The sequence below is a fragment of the Lonchura striata genome, chromosome 6, assembly GCF_050655825.1.
Source record: "Lonchura striata isolate lonStrDom1 chromosome 6, ASM5065582v1, whole genome shotgun sequence".
Lineage (NCBI taxonomy): Eukaryota > Metazoa > Chordata > Aves > Passeriformes > Estrildidae > Lonchura > Lonchura striata.
In genome coordinates this window covers 21,731,449-21,758,607 of record NC_140708.1, presented here as the reverse complement: position 1 = coordinate 21,758,607, position 27,159 = coordinate 21,731,449, and the positions used below count along the sequence as shown (strand labels likewise).

Genomic DNA, 27,159 nt, shown 5'->3' with positions numbered 1-27,159 from the left:
GGAATGGGGCGGGCGGGAGCGGGGCGCCCGGTGCAGCTGGCGGGGGGCGCCGGCCGCCCGCCATAAAGTGAATGGCCAGGGTGAATGGGAGGCAGTCGGCCGGCGCCCTCCGCCTCCGCCCTCCCCGTGAGCCGCGGGCCGGCAGCGACGCGCAGAGTGGCTGGGGAGCCGGGGGGATTTACTTTCTGACAGCGGCAGAGCAGCTCGGGGCGTGGGGCGGCGGTCAGCTTCGCTTTTCTCGCAGGATTAAGTCCGCTCAGCCGAACCCGCATCTGGAGCCACTGTAAGTGCCCTTCCGTCCCCGGCCTTCCGGGAGACCTCCCCTCCTTTCACTCTGAGCCCCTTCATACTAGCCCGGCCGGCCATAACGTTTTCGATGCTGGCACAGGGTAAGAGCATCCCCGGCGGGGTGACTAGGTGTGCTCTGCTCGGCAGCACGGGGTCAGCCCCAGCCCAGCGCGAGGTCGGCTTTTCGTCGCCTCCCGTGGGTCATGGGGCGGCAACCAGGTGAGAGCAGGCGGATAGAGCCCTGCCCTGCCATCCAGAAGGGTTCCTGGGGCTGTGAGGAGCCGAACTGTCCCCTAGAGCTGCCGGGAGCGCTGTCCGCCTGGCAGCGGGGCGCGGCGCTTCCACTGCTCTGTCCGTGTAGGGCCCGGAGACCATCTACTCGCCGCCGTCGGGGTGCCGCAGCCCCGACCGTCCCCTCGGGGCTGACGCGGGCCCCTTCCCGTCCAGCGCTGCTGTAGTCTCTCGGCGTTGCTAAACTTAGTCATTTTCCACTCGGGCGAGCGGGGCAGGGGGCTGTTTAAATTAGCCGGGATTCGCTGTAAATAACGGGGTTGCGGGCTGCGACTCAGCTGTCTGCAGGGTCCGGGGCAGAGAGACTCAGGGAGCAGAGGGAGGGAGATGTCGCCGGGGAAAAGGAAGGCAGCCCGACGGCTTTTGGACAGTTGGATAAATTATATTTATGTAAGGGCTGGCTCCTGTTTACAGCAGAGCCGACCTCCCTGTAGCGCCGGGGAGAAGCGAGCCGGCCCCGGCGGACGGAGCGAATCTGCCCCGGGACGCCGCTGGCTGCGGCGCGCCGGCGGACGGGGTTCCAGGGACCCGACCGGGAATAATAGACCTGGTCGGGATGCGGGGAGGGAGCGCCAACCCCGCGTCAACTGCCGGGAGCATCGAGCCTCCCTGCCGGAGCGCGGCTGCTGGGACGCTGCGGGTAGAACCGGCTGTCGGGCCTCCGGGCCCGTGCACGGGCTCTCCCGCCTCCCCGGCGCCGGGGGCACGGTGCAGAGCGGCGTCCCTCCGTCCTGTTGAGTGCCCGGGAAGGCCGGCCAAATGTAGCGGGCTCCCGGCGAAGCCCGGTACTATTCCCTTGCCCCGTCTATTCCCTGCTCAACGAGTGCGGCCCCAAGGGAAGAGCCAGCCTGCCAGTGCGGCACCCCCTTGTCCTTTCCCCCGACCTCCTCCTCGGAGCGGGAGTAAAGAACGGCTCCGTCCCGGCTGGCCGCGGCTCCGGCGAGGGAGGACGTCCGAGGCGGGGGCCGATGCCGGCGCTTCGCCGCAGCTGCTGGAGCGGGCTCAAGGAGGGGGGCGGCGGGCCCGGTGCCGCCGAGCAGGGCACACCTGTCGGCCGCTCACCCGGCGCCCCCGCGGCTGGACAGCTGAGGGGACGAGCGGGGAGGGGACTGGATTCCACCCCCCGGCAGAGCCAGGGCCCTGCAGAGGCGCTGACTGGGGTTGCCGCAGGCCCCCTCTCCCCACTCCGCTGGGGTTAGGCAGCTCGGGGCAGCAGTCCCTTGGCCGGAGCTCCCGGGGCTCCGCACCCCTTCCCCGCCCGGCCCGCCAGGTTGCCAGGTGCAGAACTCGGCTCCGCACGGGAGCCGCAGAGGAGCACGCTGCTTCAGGACGCCGGTGCCCCGCAGAGCCTGGAGGTGAGCCCCTGGCCGCCGCATCTGTCTGATGCTTCGAGCTGGCAGTGCAGAAATCAAAACTTATCCTTCATCTCCTCCCCAGTTTTTTACCTGGGAGGGAAGCAGACTTCCTACTGATGGGTGCACAACCCGTCCACTGTCTAAGTGGAGTCCAGTGCTGAAAGCAAAAGAGGAATTTGGCATCCCCCAGACAAACTTGTGGGTCTTCCACACATGGCCCGTGGCCTGGAAGACAGGATGCTAGGGATGAAATGGCTCTCTCCCATCTGCAATTTCGGGAGATGTTAGAAGCAGCTGCTCAGGAAGGTGTCTCACCTCTGTTCCTGTCCCATCTTCCAAAGACAGGGACAGGACCACCTTTTCAGTGATGGCATCATTGTCTCCCTGGCTCCCAGCACCAGGGCCAAGCCCCTCAGCCTGCCGGTGAGCTGAAGTGGATAGGTGTTTGTGCAGGCTTTGATGGTGCCTTGCTGTGAGGGACAATAGGCTGCCTGCTGGCTCTAGAGGGAATGTCCAATCATGGTGGCTGCTTTCAGTTTTCACAAATGTCTGCTGAAGAGCAAAGTTTCATTTTAATTTTTTAAAATTATTTTTCGTTAGCAAATTGTCACACTATGCCCCGTACTCCTCATAAGAAACCTCACAGAGAGATGTCTTTCCATGACAGTATGGAGAGGAATTTGGGCAAGGGTGGTGATTTTCCTGCTGTTATTGTAGTTCCTCGATTTGCTTGACCTGCAGCCCAGATTCTGCCCTTGTAAGGCCACCTATTTTTCTGTCCATGGCATTGGTTTAAAAACCGATATTAATCTTTGTCAGAGAAAATGTTGCAAGTCTCAATTAATATCTATTACATTTCTATAAGGGCTTAATTCAGGCAATTATTAGATCGGCAAATTGTGACTGGATTGCAAAAGTATTGGTTAATATTCCCTATGGAGAGCTGGAAAAAAAACCCCTTGTATCTTCTCTCTGTCAGATGCTACCCAAAACCTTGAGATTGAGAGGTGAGGCTGACTTTGGAGACTGCCAAAAAGAAAAAGCCAGAAACCTGATCTAGGAGACCGCTCCAAAAGGAAGATGAGATGAGCAGGGGACATGAGGTCTGTCTCGTGACCTGGCACATGTGCCCTGGCCTTGGGGACAGGGGAGGTACCTGGGTCTGGGAACAAAGTCCCAGATGGGGAGAACTGCTGGTTTTAAGCTGTGTGCTCTGCATCAGGAAGGCAATGGGATGAGGCTGTGGTGCCATGGAGGGAGGAGGGTCAGAAACAGGAGTCTGTGGCATCTCTGAGCAGGCTCAGCTATTTATCTGGCTGTTTAAAAATGGGAGATTGCTATTTACTTAGGGCCTGATGGCAGAGGGGGCAAAGCTCCCCCTCTTGCTGTGGGCCACTGGGGCTGGTGGGTATTAGGCTGTGCCAAGGCTGGGCATTTGCTGTTGGCTGGGGAACAGTCTCTACCAGCTGGTATTAAAGTTCGTGCTGAGGCTGTTGGAAAAACCCTCTATTTTCAAAACCTGGCTGAAATCGGCTGGGGTTTTGGATGGCCGGAGAAGGAATATTTCTGAGGCTAGTCCGCCACACTTCCCTTCCTCTTCTTTGTGTGCTGCTCCCCCTCACCAGCACCCCTGCCCTCCTCCCGCCTCACCTCTGAATATTAATGCCTCTGGCAGATTGGATAATAATGTGACTGGGAATTGAATGAAGCTGGTTATTAGCTCTGGGCTTCCTTGGGGCATTTAAGGGAGTCCACAGGCTGATCCTGGAAGCTTGGCAGCACAAGGGACCAGGGCCAGACTCAGTAAAGACAGGGGTCACCTCTGTAGGAAAGGATTTGCTTGAATCCTCATCTCCTTCTGACCCCAGAGGACAGGTACGGCAGCCTAGCCAGAACAATTCCCATGGGATGGTTAGCAATAGATCTGTCGGGTTTTGGCAAAAAAAAAAAAAAAATATATATATATATATATATATTAGAAGGGTTTTTTTTTTTTTCAGGAAAGACCTAGGAGATCTACCAGGACAGAAGCTAAGAAACATTTTGTTGTTAGGCTTTAAAAAGAGATGGGGAGTGAGCACGGGAGGTCCCTCTCTTCCCTTCCCGTCAGTGTCAGAGTATTACCAAGCAGATTCAGGAAGAGAGTCAATCCTCTACCCCTAAACAGGAAATTTCCAACTGATTTGCAGAGTGTAGGTTAATCTTTGGAACACTCATTTCTGAAGAGCTGAACCTTATGATCTCTCTCCTCAGGAGCCTCCTAGGTTTTCTATGCATAGACCTCTGGATGTTTTAGCACGAAGGGAAATATCCCTGTTGAGCAGAGGAGAAACTGAGCTCTGGCGGAATGTCCTGATCTGAGCCAGAAATACAGCCTCTGTCCCTTGACCCTCAATCTGATGCTCTTTGCTATCTCCTAAACCACAGCTCCACCAGAAAACAAACATTTACACCCCTTTGAATAGTGCAAAAGAGAAGGGAAACCAGAGCTGGATTTGCAGAAACTGATATTCATTTTGTCCCTCTGATTTTTCAACTATTCAAAATGTTCTGAGATGCATTAATGGGACTGCAGTTACTGGGGGTCTTAGCAGATCCCCAGCTTGGCAAAGCTGGGTCCTGTGTGCACTAAATTAACCCCTAAAAATCACCATAAGAGCTGCTGTGATTGAAACACCTGTTTGTAAACTCTTATCAAACAAGTTCACAATCCCAAATCTGAGAGCCTAAGAAATACTTCTGTTGGGAGGATATAGCACACATGCCACTCTGAATTGCATAGCACTGATCCTATAGGCTGTTTTTTTTTCAAATACATACACTAAATTGCTACTGTGGCACAGGCTGGAATGCTCAGCACCTGCCGAGCTCTCTGCAAAAATTGGAAAAATACAAAGATGGAATGAAACAAATGACTAGAGGTTTGCAGTTACTTTCACCTCTCTCTCTTTCTATTCCTTCTTCCCCTCAACCTTATTTAAAACAGAAGCAGCCTTCCCACCACCCATTGCCTTTTTTCTCCTTTGCACTGCTGCCATTTATATGAGTCTAATTTTCTTTTTAAAAAGCTGATTATAAATGACCATTGTGAAACATGAGAATTTAACGGTAAATCAAGTTGACCTGTCTGCGTGTGGACATTTTTATTTACTCCTCTTTTTGAAAAGCAAATAAACATAGAATCCCTCCCACATAAAGCAGCTCCCCACTTAGATTTGAACACAGTTTAAAAGAAATCTCTTTTGTTTTAGCCATTTTTATTTCCTGTTTGTTTCTGAGCTTAGACTTGACAATGAAAACCACATGAAATTCCCTGTTTGTTCCATCAGTTTTATTTTTGGTGCCACAATATCCCAGCTTCCAGTTCTGTGAGTTGGGTTTGTTTTTGTTTTGTTTGCATTTATTTCAAGGCTGTTTTTTAAAAAGTAAATGCATGGAGGTTTTCTTAAAAAAATAGTTTTTAGAGGACTGGATGTACTAGTATAATGAAACAAAAATTTGATCGTTAAGGTAAATTAATCGAGCTATAAATGTCAGCCACCGATATGTGAATCCATACCTAAGCAGAGAGAAATACCAAAGCGATGAAAAATATGGACTTTCGTGTCCCTTTTAAAAGGGTTTTACAGCTTACTTCGTGTTGGGTGGGTTTTAACAACAGTGCCCCAGTGCCTGCGCTCAGATATGCCCGAGTGGCAGGGCAGGGTGGGAGGCTGGAAAGCCGCTCCCGGCCCTGGAGCTGCAGCAGAGGCTGCGCTCAGGGTGACAGGGTCTGGGCGGGCAGAGGCGTTTTTGGCTCTACAGCACCGGCCCCGGAGCAGGCTCGCCCGTGGACGGGACGTGGTGTGACCCAGGCAGCAGTGCTGTGAGATGGCTCACATCCTTCTGCCCCCATCCCTTTTCTCTCCGAGCCGCTTTGATGGGATCGCCCGAGGGCCAGGCTGGCTGAATAATTAGGGCTCTGCAGCTTCCTCTCCTACCCACCCAAACTGCTTACCTCCCAGGGCTCCGCATGGGATGCGGCCTCGAGCAGATGGAAAAACTGAGGATTTGGGGGGGGGGGGGGGGGGAGCGCGGAGGAGGAGTAGGGGTGGAGGGGAAAAAAAAAAAAAAAAAGAAGGAAGCAAACTTTGTATACAGCCCTTAGGCAGCACACTCCCACATTTCAGGATTCCCACAGTGAAGCCTCTTGGTTTTGCCTTTACAGTGAGTGTTGCGCCCTGGATTTAGGGACGCGAGACATTTTGCCACGGCCTCGAGTGGGCCCTCTGGGCGAGAGGCTCCGGGAGAAGGGCTGCTAGCCCTCTCTGCTTCCCCAGCCGCCCTTCCTCCTCCTCGCCCCGACTCGCAGAAGCGTTCGCGGCCGGTGAGCGAGCGGAAAGCCGGGCGATCCGCGGGCCCGATCCTGCCGGCACGGGCCTCGTGCGAAACACTGCGGGATCGGCTCCGGCAGTGTTTGCTAATTGCCTCCCTCGGCCCCTTCAAACAGTGTCTGGGTAAACAGGCTGACCTTCAGTGCATGTTGCAAGGACCATAAAGATGGAGTGTGTGGGGGGGGGAGCAAGCTCCAGCATCCCTCTCGGAGCCACCCTCCTCCTGTCCCAGCTCTACCAGCTGCAGTATCGAAAGGAAGAGGGGAGGGATACTGTAAACTGAGATCATCCACTTGCTTTGTTCACGGCAATCTTCATTCTGCAAGGATCTTCTTGCTAGAGAGCTTAAAACAAAATCTAAGTACAAATTACTTTGGGGTAAAAAAAAAAAGGAAAATAATCAGGAAACTTTACAGCCAAGCACAGCAGACATCAGCTCCCTCCAGCACTGCCAGTTTGTACTGAGACAACACTTCCCTTGGAGCAAGCCAGCAGTTTCTGGGCTCTTGTTTCCTTAACCAACAGAGCTGCTCATTGGCCATGGTGGTTGGTGGGGCTATCACAAAACTCCTCGTGGTTACCCCTTTTCCCTTTGCAGCTCTGCAACCTGCTGAGCTCTGACAGGTTTTTTAAAACAATGATCTAGTACCACCTCTCCTCCCAAAAAAGCTTATTTCTAGCTGCTGGTTTTGCTGGATTCTGTCTTGTAACAAATGTTTATGATCAAGTTGAAGTTCTCCAGAAAGGATTTCCAGAAGTGGTGATGAGTGTCAGACACTGGCAGCCCTACAGTGCACAGAGGTCAGACAGCCACAGTAGTGTGACATGTTGGTGGCAGGGCATCCATCCCAACCTTCGGAACCTCCTGTATTTACCCACTTGATGACAAACTTTCTTAAGCGTGTTTACTAATTGTGAGAATCATTTACATCTTCGATAACATCTGATTTATCCACTGCCCTTCATCTGCATACAAATCTCCTAACAGCAGCTGGAGCCACAGAGCTATCTGGGCCTCCCTAAAATGAGCCAACTTTACAACCACAGAGATACAGAAATGACCCAGCCCTGCTTCTGCAAGCACAACCCTCATAGGAATCAGGCCAGTTTCCTTTGACTGCCAGAATAATTAGTCAAATTTATACAATCGCCCAACTAAATAGAGCAACACATACCGATCTGCTGATGCCAGGCCCTGGTGGCCTTTGCTGCTGCATGAGCAGCGCGTGTTCGGCTGAGCTGCAGACAGACCGCCTGCACTGCTCGTTCCTGCCTGGGATTCTGCCTTGCAACTGTCTCATCTTGCTCCTGGCTCCACAAGAGCAGATCCTGATCCCTTGCACACTGTGGCTGTGCAGTTATTTCTCTCATGCCGATGCAGGCAGATCTCTCAGTAGTGGCATGAGTTGCTTTGCAGCCAGCTTGATGGGGCTGCAGGAGTGGGCAAGGGCAGGTGGGGATGAACAGAAGTCAGTATGTTCCAGGCAGGCCAGTGCTGGCACTTCACTTTAGCAGATCCTTTATTTCAGTTGCAAGATTTTCCCAGGCAGAATTTCTTACTGAATTCAGCCTTTTTTCTCCCTTCCCCAAAACAAAGGGATTAATTTCCTTAAAGGACTTTTCTTCTCCTGTAACTGCAGACTGTGCTGCCACTGCTAGCACTTCTGCATGGTGGATCCACTCCATGGCAGCAACTTTTTGCAATTGAAAGTTGTTTGGGCAAAACTGATTTTTTGCTGATTTATTTTGTTCCAGATGCCTAACAAACAAAGTAAGCCATAACAAAGCATAGCCTTATTAATATAACTGCACAGTCTGTCAGCATGAAGATACTAGTCCTGGTTGATAGATCCAAGGTGCCAAACACCCCACTGAGGCATAGCATCCAAGCGACACTGGAAACACCGCCAGACACAGTGAGACCTGAAGCACAATGCTTACAAGAGTGCAAGAACTATGAATGTTTAGTTTAGAGGGAAAAAAACCCCACAACTTTGCAGAAAGTCTGACAGGGTTTTCCATTTGTGCTAAGATTAGCAATTTGTTTCCATATTTTGTGTGCCATTTCAGAAACTATCCAGGTATGCTAAGGATAGCACCGAGGTTCTAAAGATACTATTGTAAAGAACTTGCTTTAAGCCAAGCCCAAGCACATTACCCTGCCTCTGCAGAAGCCAATGCTTCAGCTTGGCAGGGTCTGCACCAGTCCGGGGGATTGCAGACACACCTGTTGTGGGGAACGATGCACTGTGTATGGGGCATGGTGACATCAGGGCGCTTCCACAGCACAGGGACACAGTGCAGCCCATCAAATCAGCGAACAGGACACATTCCATTGTAGGCTTTTTTTGCTGTGGACATGGGTATGGAGCTGTCAATCCTTGGGACATTTCCATTGTGATAATCCTCTGGAATACAGGCGGTTTATTAACCCTCTGTCACCCAGAGCAGAGGTTTCAGCCATCATCCTCCTCTGCGGCTGCAGGTTCATGTCAATGTGAGAGAAGTAAGTGGCCTGATCCCATCTTGCAGGCTGCCTCCAGCCCCTGGGAAATGCATTAGGCAGTGTCCAGCATGGTTGGGCATTTTCCTAGCACCTCTTATCCGAGGATCTGAAAGCACTTAAAAGAATTTTGTTTCATTACCTCCACCAGCTCAGATATGCTTATTTATGTTACTTCTAAGGTGAAGGATACAATCCCAGAACAGTCAAATAGTTTTACCTACATCATAAGGCATGTCAGTGGCAGCACCTTACCTCACCCTCTTCCCACCTCACATTATTGGGAACTTCTCCTTAGAGCTATGCACAAAAAGAGAAATAACCTGGACCTCCTTGTCAGAGAGCTGCCAGCTCTCAGGTCCTTACTGCCAGCTGTGGCCAGGAAGCCTGGCAGCAAGAGCCTGGGCTACTGCAATTCCATGGCACCATGCACTGCTCTCCGTGCTCTGTGGCCTAATCTATGTGTGGGGCAGTGCCAGACAACTTGCTCTGACAACAAAGCTGCTAAGTGCCTCAGGAAGCTTTGGCAATTCCTACTGATGAGAGGAATAAGACCCCTAAACTATGTTCTTCAAAGCAGCATACATCACTACAAAATCACCCTCAGGAGCTCAGGGGTTAGTGCCCAGCTGTAGGGACTAAATCGAGAAATAAAGTTTATTATAACCTGTGACTCAGCCCGTGCTGGAGGTCAGTGATCCACTTCTGAGTGTGCACCCGAAACCACTGCTCAGGCAGCCTGAGGCTGTGCACAGCCTGATGTTTTTGGAGGAAGGCAGCTTGCTCTCCTGTCCCATAATGGCCCTGCACTCCGGGTCACCAGTTGGCTGCTGCTGTTTATCTTCCAGTGATTAATGGTTGCTCTTGGTTGCTGCTGCAATTCCATTAAGATTAGAGATTTAAAGCTACACTGAGATGTTTAGCAGTAGGTGACCTTCGTCTCCCCATAGTTATATTTCTATAGTCTCAAGGAAACAAATATTAACTCATTTTGCACCCCATCCTTCTTGTTTTCTAGCAGTGGGGAAAGAGCCCCGCACAGGCAGCACTTGTGTTGGCCAGCAAAGAGAATGCGACTCTTGGTTGCTGCACGATTCATGTGCTGTGCTCGTGTGGCACTTGTAATTCCAACCCCACATGCACTCTGATGGCACCATCGCCTGTACAAACACATGTATCCAGAGAACAAAATGCTCTTCCTCAAGAGAACAGGCACACTCTCAATCGCTTCCTCTTTGACAAGGAGCAGAGGGAGAGGCAGGGCCTGTTCCACCTTGCCTCAGCCCCTCACAGGGACCAAAGTACAGAGGCAGATCATCTTCCTGAAAATGTACATTTAAACAGAAGCCCAAATGTTTGTCTCTCCTAAAAGTAAGCCAGCACACAGGGAACACAAGCATGGGATGAGTGAAGCAATCAGCAGTAGTTTGACTTCTGCGATTGATGGAGCAGGAAAAGACAGCTCTGACCCTAAGAATCTAGTGTAACCTCATATCTTCACCTCAGGGGATGCAAGAATGAAAGGACACTTCCCCCAAAATGATTGCAGAGCACCTTTCAGCCTGAGGGGTAACCCTGAACTCTTTGTGGAGATCAGCAATTCCAAGCAGAAGATTCAGCTACTCTGGCCCTGGCTAGAGGCAGGAAACTCACAGATCCACAGGGCTGTGCTGATCTGTTTGAGAGGGGCCAGCTTAGGGCTTGCCTCCTATCCTTGGGTCATCAGTGGTCATTGTGCTGCTATCTTGGAACGTGAACCATCAGGTCCTTGCTGAAGCACCCCTGCATGCCCATGGGAAGTCAAATAACATCAAAACAATGCAAGAGACAGTTTTTCACTTCCAGATCAACCTGCCAAAAGCAGATCCAGCAGGAAGCCTGCTCCCCAGTGGCAGTGCAGAGAGTTGAGCAGCACACAGTAGTTAGTTTCTAGGCAGCTCTCAATGGGCAGGACCCACATCACAAAAGCCACCCCTATAATTAGCCTTACTTTGCTTGAAGTCAGCTTCTATTTTTCCTTCCCATCCCTTCAAAGAAAAAAAACCACCCAAGCAAAATCCTCTTTGCTCCCAGTTGATGGAGTAATGTGTTACTGAGAACCAGAAGATGGGTCACAGGGACCCTTGTTTCTGTTTCCAGGTAAGCAAGGTTGCCCTCCTCACGAAGGAGTATCCTCCTTCTACTGCCTAAATGTCCCCAGCTTGAGTAGACGGGAGCTGACACAGAAATAGAAAGGGGCTACATTTGAAAAGAGAAAAGGCCTAGAGCCAGGATTGCTCTTCCTCTGCCCTCCACCATGCCCATGGAGGAGAGATGACAATTCCCTGTCTGGCTGGAGGGTCTTGTACAGGTGGCCACAGCATGTTCATATGGACACCAAGGAGACGACACACATGGGCAGTGACTGGAAGAAGAGATGTGTTTGTTACAGGTTTGGGAACCTTTATCTCAGGGGCAGTAGCATATCAATGGAAGGAGTTAAAGGTACTGGAGCAGACTGGGAGCCATGGCTAGTATTACAAAACTGCGGCCTCTGAGAAGCCTGGCTGTATGTTGCTAGTATAGGAGGTGTCCCTAAAGAAACTGTTATTTGGTGTTAAAAGGAAGTGAGATGAAGAGTCTGACGAAGACGGTAAATTTGATTTTATCTAAAAATACTTTTGAGTTGCCAATTTTGCTGATTCCTTGAGACTGGGTAAAATGTAGAAATGCCATTAAGGTTTAGCATTGACTTTTTTAATGTCTCTGCCTACAGCAAGATCTAGCCAAAGTGAACGAAAGCTCCTTTTTTTAAATCCAAAAGGGCTGCATAATCTAGAAGAATATCTTACAGCCTTTTGTATCAGTAGCATGGGGTTGCCTTTGGGTAAATACATTGGTACAGAGCTCACGTGCTATCACCATTGCAGACTTTTCCTGCTTTTATAATCATGCTGAGTAGATCCCTTTCTCCCCTTGCTTTTGCTTCTCCATGACCTGCTCAGAGCAAACTGAGAAGGCATTCCTTGATGCCACCACATACAGCACATGCAGTAGGTTATGCAATTACATATATAAATACATAATCTTGTCTCCGAAGTCCTCCTGCTTTTAAATTCGGTTCACAAGGGAAACTTGTGCTCAGGTACAAGTCCCAGTTTAAACTTGAATACTGGCCACCCTTCATAACCAGTTTTAATCTAAGTGCCCACTGTATCTCTGAGGAAGGCTAAGCATGCTATGTTGTGTCCAGCAGATTGGATGAACTTTGTAACAACTGCATTGGTGCAGCCCAGGATGGGGCATAAATTTTCAATACCAGGACTAGGTTCTCCTGAGCCTTGTACATTGCGTTGTCATTTAAGCCTATGGAACCTTGCCTATGTAAGATACTCCCCCCTGGTTTTCCTGTCTTCACTCTAGTTTGTAAAGATGAAAGCAATGCAAAATGTGGAAAAAAGAACAAACAGGACACTGCACAGGAGGACACTGTCCTTGAGTTACAGCAAGGCAAGAATCTGAATTCCTCCTTAAATCGTCCAGTATAGTGTCAAGCTCTAGAAGAGAGGAAATTGTGCTTGACAGATGCAATCATATGCAAATGGCTGTAGAAGAGGGGAAATTATCATCTACAAACATTGGGCAGAAATTCCATCTGCTGCAGACTCAAGAAGGGCTCTTAATAAATTCTGAGACAGCAAAGTGACACACATCTTAATCAAGACTTAATCCGTGGAATTAATTCACTGCGCGTTTCTGCATAATTCTGAGAGTAATGCTAAAAGCCATGGCAATATCAGCAGCAGATGGACTCCCCTAGTCCATGCAAAGGTATTAAAGAAAACACAGCCCCTGTCACATCACTTCATGTATGTACACACTGCAGAATGCAACAGGGCTGTGCCTGGCTGCTGGCAGGAGCTTAACATAGCCAGCAGACATCAAAGGTCAGGCTTGCCATGAAGTGGAAATGGAAACCAGCCTCATGGCAGAGCCGTAGTCCTGCCACTTCTCTTGCACAGGAGAGCAAAAGCCCAGAGCAGGGCAAAGGTCTGGGAAACCAGAACCAGGTCCTGGTTTATTATGTACTGCTTCCAGAGAGCACTGACTGAGGTCAGTGTTGAGACTGTCCCACCAGTACCTGGAGAGGTGGTGGGCCTCTCAGGCAGTGAATGGAGGTCAAGCCCAGTGAAGAGCAAGGGAAACTGCAGGGGTTTTGTGAGCGAAATCTGCTGCAGAAGCCAACCAGATAGCCATTAGAAATGGCTCCTTTCTCTCTCATCACAGCCTGGAAAGCACACTGCAGGTATGGGGATCAGCCCTGGGCCCTGGCAGCAGCCTTGTGCAAATTGACTAAAGGAGGCTTTAGACAGCTCTGAAAATACATTCTTAGTCACTGTCATCCACGTCCAAATGAGGTGCAACAGCTATGTGATTAATCTCTTGTTTACATGTCTAAAACCTAACACAGTCCAGACTGTCTTCAGCACGTTCCCTCACATGGATTTGAGGGGCTGGGCAATCCTTCATGACCCAGGATCCAGCCTTCACAACTGATCTCCACCCAAAATTTTAAAGTTCCAAACCCCTGGTCCAAACTTCCCTAAACCCAGGGGTCCCAGATGCTGGCACAATGTATCAACTGTTGTGTCTTAGAGGAAAAGGATCCCTGGCTGGGAAGGTGAGGTATCAGCTGGGAGTGGCCAGTTCCAGAAGCTGCTGTGTGGTCCCCTCAAATTGATCCAGCCTTCATAAACTGTGCACCAGTGACAGTGAAACATCCTGCTTTTTGCTGGGTTATGATCCAAAATTCAGATTAGGGGCTAACACAGGGCTAGCTCACCTTTCCAAGGAGATGTAGCCAGGCTTGGAACACTTACCACCTCATGCCTGCCTCTTCATGAGCACCTAATGTGGTCCAGAAAGTGGTGCTGTCAGCTGAGCTCATTTAGGAAATACAGGTGGAGGGTGCAGGGTCCATAAGGAAGTGAATGATGAAAATAATTGATCTTGGGACAGAGAGGTGTGGAAAGAGGTGGCAGAAGAGTCACAGTGGTTCCTGCAGCTGTGGGGAGCAGCACTGACAGCTTCCCAGTTGGGATGCTTTCAGCCAGGGAAGATGGCTCACCAGCACAGGCCAGTCTCTTGAGGGGACATGGGGAGCATCTAGTCAGGATGATCTTGGGCTGAAAGCAAGCTCCTGCTACAGTCAGAACCACTCATTCCCAGGCACCCAAGCATGTGAAATATGATTCCCATGTTAATTCAGGTTCCAGAGGTCCTTGTGTACCCCAAAGGAGTCTACTTGCACTGCCTGGGTCTCTGCTTGTAGCAGTGGCTGTGCAGGCAGACGTGTCTTCCTATCAGTGCCAGGCATAGGAATGCTTTTCTTTTGGGATGTGTGCATGTAGTGCTCTCTGAATAGCTTTACTTAGGTTTGTCCAGCTTGTGGAGAAACAAGGGAGAAAGAGGAGGGAAGCTGGACAGGGAGGGTGGGAGAGGTGGGATGACTGGGGAAGGTGCTAACAGCCCTTGGCTCACCCAGAACCACTTCCTCAGATCTCCATTACACAGCGTGCTCCCGGCGTTGCTATTTCAGTCTGAATGTCACCTATAAATTGGAGGCTCTTTCTCTGAAGGCTGCAAATAGAAGTGTCACTAGATGATCTTTGATTAATAGGGAAACTCAGCTGAAAGCCCAGTATGTCCATTTTCCAGCCAAGAAACTCAAAGGTGTCCAAGGATCACACAGGGATCTTTTCCTTTTCCTAGACCTTTCCTCAAGGCAAGTCCCTGTTGGAGGTGGTGAGGAGAGGTCACACACACATTGATCTCTCTGATCACCCTGTGACTACTGTTTTTCAGATTCCTCCTTCTCCACTACCCATCCCTGCCCCATGGATTTCAACCTGCTGGCAGACACGGAGGCTCGCAGCCCAGCCTTGTCTCTCTCGGACTCTGGAACTCCTCAACATGAGCACAACTGCAAAGGGCAGGACCACAGTGGTGAGTGCAAGGCTCAAGATACAAGAAAAACCCTGACCCATCCTTGTGCTTGTATCTGGGTGGCCAGTGGCTTGCAGCGCTCCCAGAGGGACAGTTTCCATTGTATTGGGAGCTAGAAAGATGGCATAGCAGCGTGGGTGTGCCAACAGGAAGGGAAAAGACTTAAGGGTCCATATTGCAATGACAGCTATTGGGAGGATGAGAACATCATCCCAGTGGTGGGGTCATATGGCCCTGGCTGCAGGAAGCCACTGTTCACAAGGGTACAGCCCATGGCAGGCCAGAGCCAGGCAAGTCAGGTCACAGACCAATCAAGATTACTTCCTTCCAACATAGGAAGTATCCAAGGCACAGAAGGCTACACCTAATTTTAAACTGCTCTTTTAGTTTGTTTTTTTTTTACCTCTGTTTAAATTGGTTGTGTTTAAACTTTCCATGGTAAAGGTAAACCTTAGGCTGAACTTTCCAGGTGCAGGCATTAAGATGAAGGGAAGCACTGTCTTGCTCCTGCTTTAAATGAAAAATTCTCGTCAACTGTGCCTCGCTGCTCTCCCACAGAGGTACCTCTGACCATTCCTAAAGGCTGAACAAACCCCAAGCCTGCTGAATTCTTTATCACGCTCTGAATAAGGAACATCACCATTCACACCTGTTCAGAAATCAGCTACCAAATGCTATGGTTTCCTCTGGATTTTACATCTGTCCAGTTACCAATCCATCCCTCATTATTCTGGATGTGTCAGGATGCAAAGCTGCTTCTGCCAGTGCCAGCATGAGGGAGTGAGGGCCGGGAACAGCCCGCTGCTCTCCGTGTAAAGCCTCCAGGCTCACCCTCATGCAGAAGCTAATAAGGATAATGGTGCAGATTAAAATTCCCAGAGAAAGTATCATGAAGGGAGTTAATGCTGGGATAACTAGAGTCAGAGAATCCACCCGACAAATTCCCCACTGCACACGTACCTTAGTTGGGCACATCCCCAAGCTCAGTGGCTCCTTGTCAGCTGCTTTGGATGCACGGCAGTGTCTCCATTCAAGTGGCCTTCCCTATTGAGCCACCCTGGCATGCTGTAGAAGTGCCAATTTAGGCACTGACTTTTCTTTCCATTAGGCATGAGCAGCTAATTCCAGCTATGGCCACAGTCGTTTCACTGAGTGGGCGAATGTGTACAAGATCTATTCCACAACCTATTTTGGAGTGACAATAAGCGTTGGATGCCTGGCTATATCACTCCCCACTCTCTTAAACAGTCTAGAAATAAAATGGTTCTGAGAGGTGACTTGTTGACATTACCTGTGTGCAGATGCTGACAGCTTGTGCCTTTTCAGAAGAGGTGGATGGCAGCCATGCATTAGCAGTGTCAGGCAGAATAGGGCTGGCTACCAAGGGCTGCCTGGAACAGGGGCAGGGCTGCACTTCTACCACTTCTTGACTCCCCTCAAGAGAGAAGTCTCCCTACTTCTCCTTGGCCCTACTTCATTCATCCACACAAGTAAGAGATCCTGAGGAAGTGAACACAAAGCTTGCTTGTCCAGGCTCAGCACTCAAGGATCTCAAGTGTCCTCCAGTTGTATGGCATTGTTAGTGACACCCGCTTCTGTTAGATTTCATCAGGCAGCACAGGTCAGGGGAGAGCAAGGATGAGGAGTGAGGGAGGTAAAGAACTGGCCTACATTTCCCCATATTGTGCTCCTCAAGCATGGATTCAGGGCACTCATATCCTTTCTGTGGGCTCCTTTCTTTCCCTGTATTGCCACAGTTTGGGTCCCCACTGCAATCAGTCAAAACTCTGCACGTTTTACAGAGGACAATTATTCCCCGCTTATAGAAGAAGCAGGAAAGAGATGACACACATAAAGAAACACAGCTAGCAGGTATGGAAACAAAGAGAACATCAAGATGAACTGCAGAGATTTTTCAAGGCTCAAAGTTGGGACTCCTACTTCTCCTTAGACTTAAGATTTATGGAAAGTAGGTATGCCAGAGGGTGTTGAGAAGACAAATACCAAACAAGATACACTGTGATTTCTTTCACCCAGATGTAGCCCATAAACCAGTGATACCTTCATTCCATTTTCTTTCCCTCTTGGGATAGTTTCTTCCTGCGAGAAGAAGGGCAGTCCTGGGCAGGAGTTCCCAATAAGGGCATAGCCTCCTACTTCACAGCAACCCCTTTGGAAATGAGTGTTTGTCAGGGACGTTGGTGAGAACACATGCCCTGTACGCATCAGGCTCCTAATTAACCCAGGCTCAGCAGATGAACAAACAAACCAAATGTTGCCCGTTGATCGGTATTGAGCATTCCTAATAACTAGCTCAGATGGGTGGCATTGCTCCCTGTTCAATCTCTTTTGGAGATTAATAATGCAGGAATCTCCTGCATCCAATACTGGTTTAGAGGACTGATCTAGAGAAATCAGATTAATCTTCTTGTCAAGAACCACTATAAAAATCCACATTAAGAGCATGCTTCCAAGAGTTCTGCTGAATATGGGATCCAAAACAAAGATACTAATTAAAATGAGAAAAATACCACAAGACCAAACCCATGCTCTTTTATTCCGCTTTTCAATTCCTATGTCTTTGTTTCAAGAGTGTGTTGGGAAAGTTCATGTACAGGTACACCCTGGATGGAAACACAAACTGGTCCTGATGCTGAGAACAGGATGTAGCACCTTCCTGCTCAGAAGAACCAACTTATAACCTGCTGCTGTGAGCAATGGCCATCTCACTGTCCTTGCATTCACACTCCTGCTGATGGATAGCATCAGACATGCTACAGAAGCAGAGGTGGCTGGTGGTGAGCAAGCCACTGACCACACCCAGGGTTTCCTCCCTGGAGAGAGCATCTCTCCTGCAAATGCTCTCTGCAACTCCAGCATTGCTCCCCTTGAAGAAAGGCAAGTACAAGGAGAGTTTTCTAGGAACAGAAGGAAAATATTACTGAGTTAACAGGCTGTTATAGGAAGAGGGTAGTTGCACCAAGTTCCTGAGACATGAGCATCTTCCAGGTCTGGGGCCCACTTAGAGCACTTGCTGTTGGCACAGCACTGCCCTGCAGTAGTCTCTGTGGGGGCTCAGATTCTTTTAGGCTTCTCGCATGCCCTCACAGAGCCTATTATTCCAGAGCACATCCAATTGACTTGTGGAATCCCTTTTTTCACTGACTCAACTTTATTCCAGGCTGCTGTCTCCTTGCCTCCCAATTAAGGGGCTGTACCAGACACCTTCATGCTGAGATTTTTCTGGACTTGAAGCCTTTTGAACTATCAGAGAACTACTCAGAGAACCACAATCAAACAAAAATTTCAATTTTAGCAGAGTGGTGCCAGGATTTTTTTAAAGGTTCTTCTTCCAAGTGGAACATTTTGGGAGCTATTTGCAAAAATTTCTATTTTGTTTAGCTGACTATTTCCCATTGTAAAAGAATACCTCCTCTCCCTGCTGAAGACTGATTTCATTTGGAAATGCTTCACCTGACTTCTAAATTGAAGGAAGGAGTTGAACATCAGAAATTATTTATTTTCATTGGAATAATTTTCATCTATGGTGACTTGTCTTGATTTCCAGCAGAATTAAACACAAGCTATAACTTTCTTCCATCATAAAAGAAAGTGCCAAATTTGAGCAGTTGGGCACTCTATAGAGGACAGCTAAATGGAAGATGTTTGTATTTGCATTCTGCCCCTATTTGCATTTTGCCTGCTTGCATTTGCACAGCCCCCAGAAAGGGCTGTGGCACAGGGAAGCAGCTGGCTGCCCACCTCCACCCACAGCAGCCAAAAGCTCAGCATGCAGACATGGACTTGATGCCCAGAAGGAGGCTGAGCTGTGCATTTCAGTGAGATATCAGTGTGAACACTGGAGAGTTTTGAGACTTTACTGGACAGTGAAATGAAAGACACTGCCTCTAGGAGAGGGATCTGTGGATCAGGAGGAGGGCAGAGGCAGAAAGGAGAGATATTGGAGTGCTTCATGGTAAGGTCTAAGAGGGGCCTTTCCTTTCCCTATTTTTTAAAAATCAAAACATATGCAGCTAAGTAAGAATGGAAAGGAGCAATAAGGTGAATGAAAATTTATGCGCTTCAGGTTTAATTAATTGAAGAACCTTAGCTTGCTGTCAATTAGCAATTTGCCTTTCCCATTCCTTGTCCACAGAGACAAGACTGGATCTTTTGCTATGTCCTAAGTGCCAATATATATTCAGTTTTTCTAAAGGACACCTAGGCAGAGAGTTTTAAGCAGGGTAAGAACCTTCTGATCTGAATAAGTTCTGCCACTATGTCCCATATGAACTGTAAATGGAACCCAAATATTGGAAATCTGGAAAATCTAAATCCAGTCACTTGGAAGCTAACATCTGTTATGGCAGTTAAACAAAGGCAAGCTGTGCTGCATGAAGGGGGCATTGGTTTTGGTGCTGGGTGGATGCCTGCTTGCAAGGACAAGGGAGGGAGATGGGACCACTCCTGGTGGCTGCAGTGGAAGGGCTCCTCACTGAGCATGCACTGGTTGCCCCAAGGATAGGCTCCCCAAGTGCAACCAAGCCCTCAAGTTAGCTCAGATGATCTCTCCCATATTTCTGTTTCTCACACAGACACTGAGAAGTCCCAGCAAAACCAGACGGACGACTCCAACCCTGAAGACGGCTCGCTCAAAAAGAAGCAGCGGAGGCAGAGGACGCACTTCACCAGCCAGCAGCTCCAAGAGCTGGAAGCCACTTTCCAGAGAAACCGTTATCCAGACATGAGCACCAGGGAGGAGATTGCAGTCTGGACCAATCTGACAGAGGCACGAGTCCGGGTAGGACTGCAGTTCTTCCACCTTCCTGGGCCTGATCTTGTGTGGAAGAAGCCTGCTGTGATACATGAACAAGATGTCTCCAAACCAAGGAAGGAATTGGGAGCACCAGAAAATTTCTCTGTATTGGAAACACCTCACTAGGGTCTGCCCTTGAGATTTCACACACACATATCCCATGCTGGTGGTGCCTTCCCCATCCAGGGCCACCTTGAAATTATACAGGTAGATTCAAAGCCCAGGCTCTTCCCCACAAAGCCCTGACAACTGGCTACCTCGACCCAGTAGAGCCTTTCCTTGTAGAACCATCAGCCCCCAGCCTTACCCTTGGTGGAGGACACACTTTTGGGTTCCCAAACCAATTTGCAGTCACAGGCATGGTGTGGCAGGGCTCCAGCTGGAGTGAGAGCTTCTCTCTGCTACTAGAAATATGAGTTAGCAGCATCATGAATAGCCTTCCAGCAGCTTCCATGCTCTAGGAAGTTATATTGTTGGAACCCTTCTAACACTAACAGATTTCCCTGTTAGAAGACAGACCTATAACACCCCACTCCAAGCCAGTCCTGAGGTAAAGTAAAAAGAAGTTATTTCCTTTGTTCAGCAGTTTTCAAGCCACATCCCCCAAATACTTTGCTCCTAAGTCACACAACCCCAACCCCTCCTCCTGGCTGTGGTCTCTTGGAAATACAGAGAGTATTTTCCTCTCTTTTTTGTGTGTAAAGGGCATCTGTTTGTTGAGTGAGGTGGGTTATTCTGTGTGCTGTGAAATGGCAATGGTTTAGGGTTTTGTTGGTTGACTGAGGACCACCTGGTGATTCCTGCTGGGAGATTACTCTGAAGCCCAGATATCTTGCTGCAGCTTTCCTGATGCTCAGCCTCCCATCTCCCTGGGAGCATTACCAGCCCTTCAAGCTCTTGTCATGCTAGGCAAAGAAACCAGGGCAAGGCCCCTTTCAAGGTCAGCCAGAGCAATCCCTATGCCCTCCCTCTCTCTCTCTTGCAGGTCTGGTTCAAAAACCGCAGAGCTAAGTGGAGGAAACGAGAGAGGAACCAACAGGCTGAATTGTGCAAGAACAGCTTTGGAGCCCAGTTCAATGGACTGATGCAGCCTTACGATGACATGTATTCCAGCTATTCCTACAACAACTGGGCCACCAAGGGGCTTGCCAGCAGTCCACTCTCGGCCAAGAGCTTTCCATTCTTCAACTCCATGAACGTCAGTCCCCTCTCTTCCCAGCCCATGTTCTCCCCACCCAGTTCCATCACCTCAATGACCATGCCTTCAACCATGGTCCCTACTGCTGTGACCGGGGTTCCAGCCCCAAGCCTCAACAACCTGGGAAACATCAATAATCTGAACAGCCCGAGCCTCAACTCTGCTGTCTCATCCAGTGCCTGTCCTTACGCCTCAACAGCCAGCCCCTACATGTACAGGGACACGTGCAACTCCAGCCTGGCCAGCCTGCGGCTGAAGGCCAAGCAGCACGCCAACTTCACCTACCCAGCGGTGCAGACAGCAGCTTCCAACCTGAGCCCTTGCCAGTACGCCGTGGACAGGCCCGTATGAAGGGCTGCCCTCTCCCAACCAGGGACTTGACCTTAGTCTGACAAAAGGAGACCTTTAGCCCTACAACAGCGTACGTCCTGCAGAGAATGAGAGTGAACATGACAACATAAGAGGGAGACAGGGAGAGAAAGAGAGAAAAGAATGAGCAGGCAGACGAACCTTTATGAAGATTTGTCTATTGTATGGTGAATTTTGACTGTCTTTCCCCTTCAAAACCCCTTCCCTTCTTGCCCACCAAACTTTCTCCTCCATGGTAAAATAAACCAAAAGAGTCTACTGGAAGCCCCATGGGGAAATAGGAGCCCCAACAAGCAGGGTGCCTGACCCATGGGAAGCACAGCTGAGTATGTTTCAATCTGCCCCTCCAAGCCCCACAGGGGTGAGCCCCCCAAATTCCTGGGACAGCACAGGCAGCTTCACACCACCCCTGCAGGAAATAGCCAAAGACAGGACAGCTTGAGGGGGGTTGCCAGTTGGTGCTTGGCTAAACCATACTCTCTGCACATGTGCAAGATTTCAGTGAAAGATATCTTGTCCATTTATTTGTCATACAGCCAGTAAGGAAGCCTTGTCTCAGTCAGTTATCATCTCTTTATAATGCATATATACACATGGCCCTTCAGACTTGAAACCTTCAGGAGCTGGGGGTTGTAAGAATATAAAATATGTGTGTATATATATATATCTATATCTATCTTCTATATAAATATATATATATATACAAATACATATAGAGACATTAAAATATGCTTTATTGTTTTGGATGTGAAATAACCTACATAGTAGACCTTAAAACCAAAAACCCTGCAAAGGAAGCACATCCAGCAAGGCAGTGTCCTGGCTGTCATGCTTTACTGCTTCAGTCATTTTGGTCAGACACACTGCTGCCAGCATACATCCCAAACATTCCCATCTGCAACAATCAGCTCCTCCTTGCACATCTCCTTTCCTTCCCCAAATCCCATTTCCAAAAAAGATAATAAAAGTTGGCACAAACCCCTTAAGCTTCTGCTTGTGTGGTTATTGAAAGCACAAACCTGCATCTGAAGATTCTGAAATCAAGTGCCAGCAGCACAGGTAAAGGTGAGCATCCTTAGAAGCACCAGCATGAGGCAGTTTGAGCTGGAATAGAGGCTGAAGTTTGGAAGAGTACTTCATGTTTCTCACTTACATATCAAACACCTGGCTTCTCAGAACAACAAAAGCCCACACACACAGTAAGGAAGAGGAGAACAAGCCCCCTCCATGTTCCCTGTCTGCATGTACCCAGTGCAGCAGGAAGGTTGAGCCTCTTCTGGCTCAGGCTTCCCCACTGTGCTAGATGGAGCCAGTGCCTTTGGGCTCCCACAGCCCAGGGCAAGGAATCCCCCCAGACACTCTGGCTCTGAACAGTGGTCCTCAGGGCAGATGCCAGATGCAGGAACCTGCCCTGCTCAACTTCTCCTGGGAAAGCTGTATAACAGCCGTGGCCCTCTTAAGCTGCACAGGCACCTGGAAAAGCTGCTGCTTCAGCCAATGCAGAGGGAGGCAGCAGAGTCCTCTGAGGGCCCAAGGAAACTCCACATACAGCAGGGGAGCAGGGCATCTCTACCCAGTGCAATCACCTTTCCTTTTATCAAGCACAAGCTCCAAGGCAAAACACAACTCCAATACTTTATTTTCCTCTTTAGATAGAAAAAAACAGCACTAAAATACCTCCACAACAAACTGTCCTACCAGGAAGAACAAGACAGGCAAATCTGACATAACCCATGTTCTGCACTGTCATCAGCATGCAGAGAGAAAGCAAGTTATTTGCCAAGAATGGATCCTCACTAGGACACAGTATGAGGTCACTCACAAACCAAGCACATAAACTGCTCAGTTTTTGCCAAAGCCTCTTCCACAGTTCAGTTGCTTCTGAAGGTATTTGTGAGCAGATTCTGAAAGCAGTCACAAGTGTCAGCTCATCCTCACTGTAACAGATTATTCTTTGCTCTGAGCTAATCCAAAATCTGGGAGCCAAAATATCCTGCACTGAAACAGCTACCAATGGAAAGAGTTCAAAGATCAAGTGTAAACATATAAACATCCCAGACCATATGTTTCATTTTAACCTGGATCCTACCTTGCTGCTGGGCACAAGTGCTGTTGAAGTAGATTCAGTGGTTAATCTCCATTCTGTGCTGGAGCTGCCACCCAGCAGCCCTTCCACCACATACACACCTCATCTTGGTGCTACTGCACGAACTCCCTTCTCTGACACGATCCTTCCACCTATGGGAAGAAATAAGTGCCTGGATTTCTCTCTAATATCCTCTCCTTCACTGAGCCCAACTCATAGCAGAGTACACATTTTCTCCCTGGTAACCCAAGACAGGGTGTGCCACAATCCTGTCCTATTGCCTTGATGAAGAGCTGATCCCTTTACACACTTGGTCTTTCCCCTTCTCCTTTTCCATACACACTGCACCTCCAGCCTGTGACTGGTTGTTCTTTATGCTGCTCTGATGCTTGTGGAGGTTCTCTACTTGTCCCACAGAGAAGACGATGTTTGGCTGGGGGAATGCAGTACAAGACTTGGCTGCTGACTGTTTCAGGATTCAGTGGATAAAAGATATGTTCAACTATGCCAGCTCCACCACTTGGTTCTCATTATTTCCTCTGGGAGCCAGTGGGGAAAAGCCAGGACCTAGTTTAGGCCCTGATTTTTCAGCCTGATGTTTTTCATATAGTCATTTAAATTAACATTACTCCAGACCACTCTGATTCCTGAGCAGGACAGAATCAGTACCCACACAAGATAACTGGTACATGTGGCCAGTGGCTCTGCAGCCTGGCTAGTTGACTCAAGTTTTTCCTCCCCATGCTGTATGAAGGTGGTGGGGTCTGTTCTGCAGTCAGAGGTATTGCACCATGTAGGATCCAGACCAGATGGCAAATCACACCCCAGCTCTAAGCTGAGAGCACTTTGTACAGTGGTACCTAATATCTGACACAACCATGGGGAAAACCTTAAAATCTACAGAAAACAGAGATGGCCAATAGAAAATAACTAACTGAGCAAGTTGGCAGCAGAGTGCTCTGGGAGATGTCTCCTCTCTGACAAATACCTCCTGCCTTCCTGGTTCATCTAAGCCAGTTCAGCCTCTCACATTCAGCTTCTTCCCCACAGCACCAGGACTCGGACATCATGCTCTCTGGTCCAGCACAAACACAGCAGGTATTCTACAGCCCTTAGCCAGGACTTCTCTCTCACAAGCTCCCACTACCTCCCCAAATGTATCTTGTTGATACTGCAACCCCAAGCATGTGATTTTAGCAGGATCCCACTTATTCTGGAGACCTGTTAGGCAAAGAACTTTGTCGTTGGATACTTCCCAATCTGCAGATTTAGAAAGTGCACATTCTCCTCCATCATCCAGATCATTAATGGAAGTGCTGAGCAAAAACAGACCCACAACAGATGTCCCTGAATTTCACTCAACAGACCCCTTCCTTTTCAACAGTGAACTGTGGATAACTCTCTGGGTATAATTATCCAGTGGGTTTTGTACCTACCCAAATCCCATCTAGATCATCCTTAAAAGCCACTTGACTGGCAGCCAAAGCTCTCCATCACCATGCCTTTACCCTGTCAGAGAGGAAAATTGAATTATTTTGACCAGATTCTGTTCTTGATAGAACATGGCACATCTTGTGTCCATATAGATCCTGGTCATCTCCACTGTTTACACATTCTGAAATTAATTGATCCAGTTTTTTGTTTGTTTGTTTGAGTTTTGGTTGGTTGGTTGATTAGTTTTTTTGGGGTTTGGGTGGTTTTTGGGGTTTTTTGTTTGTTTGTTTTTTGTAGTTTTCTGGTGGGGTTTTCTGTTTGTTTGGGGCATTTTTGTTTGGGTTTTTTAAAAAAATATTTTTAAGGGGTGATTTAACTGTGAGCAGTTCCTGGCTTTTGGCCCTAGTCCTCATTTGGAAGAGGGGGGAATTCCACGGAAATTCTCATACATAACAATGACTAATCTGGGATTTCTTTGTGTGAGGTTCACCACACTGAGAGGGTCTGAAAAAATCCCGTTTGTCTAAATACTATCCTCCTTGCACTTTTCTTCTTCAAGGCCAGACTTTAGCCCCCATCACCAGCACGGCTTGTGCTCCCCACTCGCCCGCAGCTTCTCTGAAGGCTCAGAGCGCTGGGTGCCCCCAGCACTGCCGGCGGTTCTCCCCAGCGCGGAACCAGCGCGGCACCGCGCCCGGCCCGCGGCCCGCCCGCACAGCGGGGCACGCTCCCGCTCCCCTCGCTTGCGGCGCGCTGCCGATAGAGCCGCGGAGCGCGGGCTGGGCGCGCACCTGCGGCCGCTGCTGTACGCGAGAACGCTGGGCTCAGGCGGGTCCATAGGCCTGAGGGGTGGCCCCGGTCCCGGTCCCGGTCCCGGTCCCGGTCCCGGTCCCGGTCCCGGTCCCGGTCCCAGCCGCCGAACAGAACCCGCGGCTCCGGCCCGGCCCGGCCGGCAGCGCCCTCAGCGCGGGCGGCGGCGCCGCCTAGCGGCGGGCTGCGGGGAGCGCCGCGCGCCCGCCCTCAGGACCCAGGGAGAAACCTCCGGGGAAACCTCCCCGGCACCGGGACACCGAGAGAGGCTCCGGGGAAATCCCCCGGCACCGGGACACCGAGAGAGGCTCCGGGGAAACCGCCCCGGCACCGGGACACCGAGAGAGCCTCCGGGGAAACCCCCCCGGCACCGGGACACCGAGAGAGCCTCCGGGGAAACCTCCCCGGCACCGGGACACCGAGAGAGCCTCCGGGGAAACCCCCCCGGCACCGGGACACCGAGAGAGCCTCCGGGGAAACCGCCCCGGCACCGGGACACCGAGAGAGCCTCCGGGGAAACCCCCCCGGCACCGGGACACCGAGAGAGCCTCCGGGGAAACCTCCCCGGCACCGGGACACCCAGGGAGAAACCTCCGGGGTAAAACCTCCCCGGCACCGGGACACCGAGAGAGCCTCCGGGGAAACCTCCCCGGCACCGGGACACCCAGAGAGCCTCCGGGGAAATCCCCCGGCACCGGGACACCCAGAGAGCCTCCGGGGAAACCTCCCCGGCACCGGGACACCGAGAGAGCCTCCGGGGAAACCTCCCCGGCACCGGGACACCCAGGGAGAAACCTCCGGGGTAAAACCTCCCCGGCACCGGGACACCGAGAGAGCCTCCGGGGAAACCTCCCCGGCACCGGGACACCGAGAGAGCCTCCGGGGAAACCTCCCCGGCACCGGGACACCGAGAGAGCCTCCGGGGAAACCTCCCCGGCACCGGGACACCCAGGGAGAAACCTCCGGGGAAACCTCCCCGGCACCGGGACACCGAGAGAGGCTCCGGGGAAACCTCCCCGGCACCGGAACACCGAGAGAGCCTCCGGGGAAACCTCCCCGGCACCGGGACACCGAGAGAGCCTCCGGGGAAACGGGACACCGAGAGCCTCCGGGGAAATCCCCCGGCACCGGGACACCGAGAGAGCCTCTGGGGTAAAACCGCCCCCTCGCTCCCGTCCGCCCCCCAGCCCGGCTTCACCCTGCTGCACCTCCGTTGCTGCAGCCCGGCCTCTGCCCGGCCCGTGCCGAGCCGCAGGGCTGCTCCCCGGCGTCCCGCTCTGTCCTCACACCCCTTCATCGGCATACAAGTTGATGTTCAACCTCATTATTCAGCAGCAAAGCCACGTTGGGAACCTTATCGACTTATCCCTCTCCATGTTCTTGACAACGGTTTCACTGTTGCTGACTTCTTTTTCTGTGGATTCACTGTTCTTAGATGGAGTATAGTTGTTAGCTGTTTGAGGCATTACAAGTGCAAAACACCTGCTTTTTTGACCTATGCTTCAGCAGCTGTTAAACAAGGCCTCCTTTATGTAAGACACCATATGAGAAGAGAGAAAACCTTTAAATACCTGTTGAGAGATGCAGGGATGAGTTGGACTAGCTGAGTAGGAAACATCCTGATATTGACATAACTTCTTATTCCTAATCT

The 27,159-nt window shown here is 50.3% G+C and overlaps 1 protein-coding gene across 2 annotated transcripts; it reads left to right on the top strand.

Annotated features, from left to right (window-relative positions):
- PITX3 (paired like homeodomain 3) lies at positions 1–21,307 on the top strand. Of its 2 annotated transcripts, none has more exons than XM_021548079.3 (4): positions 1–283; positions 14,655–14,795; positions 19,391–19,596; positions 20,597–21,307. In XM_021548079.3, the coding sequence occupies exons 2-4, from the start codon at positions 14,687–14,689 to the stop codon at positions 21,158–21,160; spliced, it is 879 nt and encodes a 292-aa protein (XP_021403754.1). In that variant the 5' UTR covers positions 1–283; positions 14,655–14,686; the 3' UTR covers positions 21,161–21,307. The 2 variants fall into 2 exon arrangements, with proteins under 2 accessions (XP_021403754.1, XP_085438601.1); XM_085582475.1 differs by lacking the exon at positions 1–283 and adding an exon at positions 2,914–3,037.
- Positions 21,308–27,159: the final 5,852 nt, after the last annotated feature.